Source organism: Octopus bimaculoides, chromosome 28, assembly GCF_046866305.1.
Source record: "Octopus bimaculoides isolate indiv1 chromosome 28, ASM4686630v1, whole genome shotgun sequence".
Classification (NCBI taxonomy): domain Eukaryota; kingdom Metazoa; phylum Mollusca; class Cephalopoda; order Octopoda; family Octopodidae; genus Octopus; species Octopus bimaculoides.
In genome coordinates this window covers 15,134,587-15,141,937 of record NC_142955.1, presented here as the reverse complement: position 1 = coordinate 15,141,937, position 7,351 = coordinate 15,134,587, and the positions used below count along the sequence as shown (strand labels likewise).

Here is a 7,351-nt window from a genome sequence, read left to right as displayed (position 1 = left end):
TTTAGATTTATTTTATTTTGTTCCTGTAATTTTCCCCTTTTTTTCTGTGACGCAAGGACCTCTATGCCAAAACTCCTCCTACTGACAACTCCACACATTATTCTTTCTTGAATATTGCATCCTGCACAGTACATTTATTGTTTATTGTCTTTTAAACATTTCATTTATTAAATATTTTATATAATAACACAAGTTATGACTTTTTCACAGGAATGTCAGTTATGTACATAAACAATGACCTCCTAATACAAAACAGAAGAGACCACGAAGGAAGAACATGAGGCATAAGTATAGTTTAGTGCCCTACACCAGATTGATTTCCCCGTTATTGTCTGAAGAATAGTTTCTTTAAATTAATCTTTGCAGAGATAAGTTTTCAAGGGTCCAGATTAGAATTACTTTCTTAAAATTGAAAAAAAACATTTTGAAGGTTATTTTTATTCACAATCTCATCCTGTTTTTGTTAATATTAACTTCAGAACTTAGGGAAACCTACCACCCAATTGATCACTTATGAATCTGGTGACACACAAGTCAGATTGACTACATGCTAAGTAGAAAGCTGGATAGGCAGATATTTCTGAATGCAAAGTCATTCCCTGGCAAAGAATGGACTTCACAACTTAGGTTAGCGTTTAGTGATTTGAGATGAGACTTGAAGTGACAAAATGTGAGAGATTTTGACCAATCTGGAAGAGGAAATCTTAGGAACTTAAGGATCCTTAAAATAGTTGGAGATGTGTGTACTAATTACAGCCTTTAACAAAAAGGAGAAAGTGGAGATATATAATATATAGGGCAACTGGAAGCTCTTAGGAGACAACCTGTGTAGAGCTGCTGAACAAATCTGTAGCTGGTCCAAAATCCCAGGCAGGTGAAGGGTGACGTGATGGTGGAACAGGGAAGTGTACTTAGCACTAAAAGCAAAGAGGCATTCTGGGAATGTTTGGAAGAATGGGAACAGCTGGTAGCTGGAAGAGAAGCTAGGAAACAACTCTATTTAGCAAAGGGAAAAAACAGAAAAGAAGTATGCTGATATTTCACAGTTTCATCAAATTTATGAAGTGTTCTGATATTCTGGTTTGCAGGAATTGAAGTTTGGGATGTGTGTGCAGATGAATAATTGCAGACTTGCATTCACTGATTGTAAAAAAGAGACAGGCATGGAAGTGCAAATATGAAAGGCTACTAAATGTGAGAAAGCTGTCCTAATGTGAACATGAGAGGGTCCAGCCATTCTTATTGGTGGCAGTTAAGAATTCAAAGACTGCGAAAGCCCCTTGTCCATCAGGAATTACTTCTAAAATGCATATTAGGATACAGCCTTGTCACCATTTAATTAATAAGGTTGTCCAGGATGGTATAACCAATGCTTGGTGTAACAGCATCATAGTCAAGATGTTTCCACCCGCACCACCTATACCAGAAGTCTTTATGCTCTGACCTCCACCGGATGTCTTTCTCCTGAGTACCTCCAATGGATTACTGTATGGCAGGGGTTATCAAAGGACAAGACAGGGGGGCTGTGGACAGCAAATACTTTTTATGGGCAATTTGATTTTATATGTTTTTTAATTGACAATAAACCTATTTGTTAAATACTGTTAAATAAATAAATGTAAAAATATATGTTATTTTAAGCAAATATTTATGTATAAATTTCATAAGTGTTTATAAGGGGGTCCTTAAGGTAAAGCCTGAAATATAATGGGGTCCGCAAGTCAAAAAGTTTGAAAACCCCTGCTGTATGGAATGCCTCCCCACCTGCCTTCTTCCTCCATCCCTACCTTGCATCTTTCTCCTATTGAATGTAGTGATTATGTAGCAAATAAAATGATGGCACAGTGCATGCAGCTTAATGGTTATTGCATGCTTACAAGATCTACCAAATGCAAGATTTCTTTTCAGATTTATAATGCTGCTGTCTCCCATCCAGGTCTTGCCAACCCACACCCTCAAAGTTGACATATTGAAAGGTAGGTCTGATGTGATTGTTGAGATGCTTGAATGTAGGTGTGTAGATTTGTGCTGCATCCAGGAAATAAGGTGGAGAGGAAGTTCCGCTGGGTTCCTCGCAGGTAAAGAACATCATCATCCTCGTTTAACGTCCGCTTTCCATGCTAGCATGGGCTGGACGATTTGACTGAGGACTGTTGAACCAGATGGCTACACCAGGTTCCAATTTGATCTGGCAGAGTTTCTACAGCTGGATGCCCTTCCTAACGCCAACCACTCTGAGAGTGTAGTGCGTGGTTTTATGTGCCACTGTCTCGAAGGCCAGTCAGGCGGTACTGGCAACGGCCACACTCAAAATGGTGTATTACGTGCCACCTGCACAGTCCAGCGGCACTGGCAATGATCTCGCTCGAATGACTTTTCATGTGCCAGGAAGGCAACGCTGGTGATGATCATGCCCGAACGGTACTCTTAGTGCTCCACTGGTACAGGTGCCATCACGATTTTGCTTTCCCTAACAGGTCTTCGCAAGCCGAGTTTAGTGTCCAATGAAGGAGACGTTGTCATGGGGGCCAGTCGTCGAATTTAGTTCGATTTCGATTTCACTTGCCTCAATGGGTCTTCGCAAGCGAAGTTTAGTGTCCAATGAAGGAAAGGTACGCATAAGTGGGCTGGCTACATCCCTGGCAGAGGCCTTGGATTTTGGTCTCACTTGGCTTGCTGGGTCCACTTACGCACAACATATTTCCAAAGGTCTCGGTCAGAAGTCATTGCCTCAGTGAGGCCCAATGTTCGGATATCGTGCTTCACCACTTCATCCCAGGTCTTCCTGGGCCTGCCTCTTCCACAGGTTCCCTCAACCGCTAGGGTGTGGCACTTTTTCACACAGCTATCCTCATCCATTTTCACTACGTGACCATACCAGCGCAATCGTCTCTCTTGCACACCACATCTGATGCTTCTTAGGTTCAGCTTTTCTCTCAATGTACTTACACTGTTGGGTATGCACACTGACGTTACACATCCATTGGAGCATACTGGCTTCATTCCTTTCAAGCTTACGCATGTCCTCAGCAGTCACGGACCATGTTTCACTGCCATGTAGCATGGCTGTTCATACACATGTGTCATACAGTCTGCTTTTTACTCTGAGAGAGAGACCCTTTGTTGCCAGTAGAGGTAAGAGCTCTCTGAACTTTGCCCAGGCTATTCTTATTCTAGCAGCTACACTTTCAGTGCACCCTCCCCCACTACTAACTTGGTCACCTAGATAGCGGAAGCTATCAACTACGTCTAGCTTTTCTCCCTGGAATGTAGCAGAAGTTGTTTTCTGCACATTTTCAGTGTTTATTGCTCCTGAACATCTGCCACATACAAAAACTAACTTCCTAGTTAACCTTCCTTTGATATTGCTGCACCTCTTATGTGTCCATAGCTTGCACTGGGTACATCTTATGGAGTTTCTAACTACGCCTTTTCTACAGATTGAGCAGTGCCATCTACTTGAAGGGGTTTGTGTTTTTTCTACCTTCCTACTTATTAGGACTTTGGTCTTAGCTAGGTTGACTCTAAGGCCCTTCGATTCTAGTCCTTGCTTCCACACCTGAAACTTCTCCTCTAGTTCTGATAGTGACTCAGCAATTAGTGCAAGGTCATCAGCATAGAGGAGCTCCCAGAGGCATCCTGTCTTGAATTCCTGTTATCGCCTGGAGGACTATGATGAATAGGAGGGGGCTGAGGACAGAGCCTTGGTGGACCCCTACCTCTAACTGGACTTCTTCACTGTACTCATTTCCAACCCTCACCTTACTGGCAGCATCTCTGTACATGGCTCACACGGCTCTCACTAACCATTCTTCTATCCCTAGTTCCCTCACTGACCACCAGATAAGGGATCGGGGAAACCTGTCAAAAGCTTTCTCTATGTCAACAAAGACCAAGCACAGAGGTTTATCTTTGGCTAGGTATTTCTCCTGCAGCTGTCTTACCAGAAATATAACATCAGTGGTGCTTTGCTCTGGCATGAACCCAAACTGCATCTCATCTAAACTGACTCGCTCCCTAATTAGTTGGGCTATGATCCTCTCTGTGACTTTCATTACCTGATCTAACAGCTTGATACCTCTGTAATTATTTGTATCTTAAGCGTCACCTTTACCTTTGTAGCAGTTGACTATGGTGCTGCTACACCAGTCATTGGGTATGACACCTTCGTGTATCACTTGGTTAGCAATATGGGTGACTAGGCTATAGCCGACACTGCCAGATATTTTGAGCAACTCTGCAGTGATTCCTGATGGGCCGGAGGCCTTCCCTGTCTCCATACTCTTAATTGCTTTATCTACCATGGTACTGTCAACTCGGATACCTGGTCCCTCTGTTGGGTCGACATTTGGTAGACTCTCTTTCTCCCATTCATTCTCTTTATTGAGTAATATTTCGTAGTGGCATCTCCAAACCTCTTTCTTTGCAGCCTCATTGGCAAGTGAACCATCATCCATGCAGACACTTTTCTCTCCTACATCATCACGATTCTCTCTCACACACTGTCTTGCAACATGAAATACCTCAAGTCTTTGGTCCTCACGGCACAGAACATTGGCAAATTTTTTCTCATCTGCTTCCCCTCCGGCTAAATAAACCTGTCGCCTAGCTTCCCTTCTGGCAGTCTGATACAATTCCCTGCTACCACCATTCTTCCAGTCCTTCCAAGCCTGTTTCTTTGTCTGATAGCCATGTCAACAACATTGTTCCACCACCACGTTATTTTGGGTCGAGAGGGGACTTTGCACCATCCACAGATCTGGTCAGTGGCCCTCAGCAGGTTGTCCCGTAGAAACCTCCAGTTGTCTTCTACATAGTGTGAAGCTATATCCCCCTCTATTCTGTCAAAGGCTTCGAGTAATAAGTCTCTAAATCTCTGTCCATCTGCAGGATCTTTGAGCTTCCAGACCCTTCTCCTCCATGCTGGTCGTCTTCTGGGCAACCACATGGCCCTTATCCTGAAGTCACTAACTACTAGGCTATATATTTATTTTATTATAAATGCAAAACAACACCACAAAGGAAATGACATAAGCTTAAATAATAAACCACCATAGGTGAACCACGAACAGCAAGAGATTACTGCATATGACAACTTTACAATATTTCTAGGCATGAAAAAGTCATAAAGTAAGTTATTGTATAACATATTTAATGAATGAAGCATTTAAAAAAATAATAAACAGTAAATATACTGTACAGGATGTGATATTCAAGAAAGAATAAGATGAAGGGTTGCCAAGAAGAGGAAGAGTTTAGGTACAGAGGTCCTTACACTATGGGAAAAAAAAAGATAAAAATTACAAAAACAAAAACAAAAAAAAAACTAAAAGTTTGGGAAACTTCCATTGTATAAATCAGAGGAATATTAAAAATATATAGTAAACAAGAAACTACCCTTTTCCTTTCTTCCCTATATGAATATATTTGTGCTTTGCTAAGCCACTTTTGTGAGAGAATGACTTACCACAGATATCACAGTGATATGGTTTCTCTCCTGTATGAATATGTTCATGTGTAGTTTATCTCGAGAGAATAATTTACCACAGATATCACAGTGATATAGCTTCTCTCCTGTATGAATATGCCTGTGCTTTGCTAAGCCACTTTTGTGAGAGAATGATTTACCACAAATATCACAGTGATATGGTTTCTCTCCTGTATGAATTCATTTATGTGTAGTTAAGGTACTATTTTGAGAGAAAGATTTACCAGATATCACAATGACTTGGTTTCTCTCCTGTATGAATATGTATGTGTTTAGTTAAGGTACTATTATGAGAGAATGATTCACCACAGATATCACAGTTATATGGCTTCTCTCCTGTATGAATACGCTTGTGCTTTGCTAAGCCACTACTGTCAGTGAATGATTTACTACAAATACCACAGTGATGTGGTTTCTCTCCTGTATGAATACGTATGTGTCTAGTTAAGTTACAATTGAGAGAAAAATATTTACCACAGATATCACGATATGGTTTCTCTCCTGTATGAACACGTTTATGTGTATTTAAGATATTATTATGAGAGAATGATTCACCACAGATATCACAATGGTATGGTTTCTCACCTGTATGAATATGTTTGTGCTTTGCTAAGTCTCCATTGTTACAGAATGATTTACCACAGATATCACAGTGATATGTTTTCCATCCTGTATGAAAACGTATGTGTCTAGTTAAGTTACTATTTTCAGAGAAGGATTTACCACAGATATCACAGTGATGTGGTCTCTCTCCTGAATGAGTACGTTTGTGCCTATGTAGGTTACTTTTTCGAGAGAAGGACTTTGTACAGATATCACAGTCGTATGATCTTATCTCTTTTATCTTGGGTTCAGGGGAAATCAACTGTATACTTTTCTCACTCCATTCCATTACTTTTCCTTTCAAATACTAGTTTATATATTTTTTGTTTTTGTTTTTATAGTTTATTCTTCACAACCACTTCTACTGTTCTATTTCTGTCCAGTGTTATCTCTGCTTAGCAACATTTACACAAATTTATCCAACTTTAATTAGCACACAGGCTTCTCTTCTTGAGACATCAATCGGTGATGTTCAGATATTTTGCTAATATTATTTCAGAGCAAATGTTTCACAGGAATTCTACCACAGATTTGTAGAAATAATGTCATACATCTGTTTTGTATATTTTCTTTTAGTCTTTAAAACATGGTAGATATCGAGGAAGCATCTTCTGTTACATTGATGTTGTCTGAAATTACAGAGAAACAACAGTGTAAGATGTAGAGGCTGCTTAAATCATACAGATTCATTTTTATTGAGATAAATGGTAGAAACAAACATTTACCGTAACAATTGAACTAGACTTTGACAGCTCCATAAAGAAGTGCCAATCCTTCAAAGTAGATGGAATATGTGAAAGTGGGACACCTAGAAAGACATGGTATGAATTGCTGAAGAGCAAACTCAGAATGCTGAACAATTCATGTGATCTGACAAAGGATGAAAATGTCTGGTACCTTGCTATACCCAAGAAGACCTGCACTCCATTACAGAAGTGTTAAGACACGTCACTCTGGTGGCCATTCCTCATAAAAGCACAATGCACACTCTGTGAAGTTGTTGGCACTAGGAAGGGCATCAAGCTCTAGAAACTCCCAGAAATCAGACTGGAGTCTGCTGCAGCTCCCCAGCTTCCTAGCTCTGGTCAAACCATCCAACCATGCCAGTATGGACAACGGATGTTATAAGACAGTGATGAAGTTAATATCTTAATTTACTAAAGTTTATATCACAGAATCTTGTGTAAATTCCTATTACACGAACAAAAATAAAATCATCCATTTACTTTCATTATTTTACGACGGTACACTACATGTTAC

At 40.2% G+C, this 7,351-nt stretch overlaps 1 protein-coding gene across 1 annotated transcript in view; it reads right to left on the bottom strand.

Annotated features, from left to right (window-relative positions):
• Positions 1 to 5,131: 5,131 nt before the first annotated feature.
• Positions 5,132 to 7,351, bottom strand: part of LOC106874810 (uncharacterized) — a 40,294-nt gene continuing 38,074 nt past the window's right edge. The window contains exon 6 of the mRNA XM_089344614.1: positions 5,132 to 6,290. Coding sequence (XP_089200740.1) covers positions 5,709 to 6,290 — 582 coding nt within the window. The 3' untranslated portion in view covers positions 5,132 to 5,708. The remainder of the gene's footprint in view (positions 6,291 to 7,351) is intronic.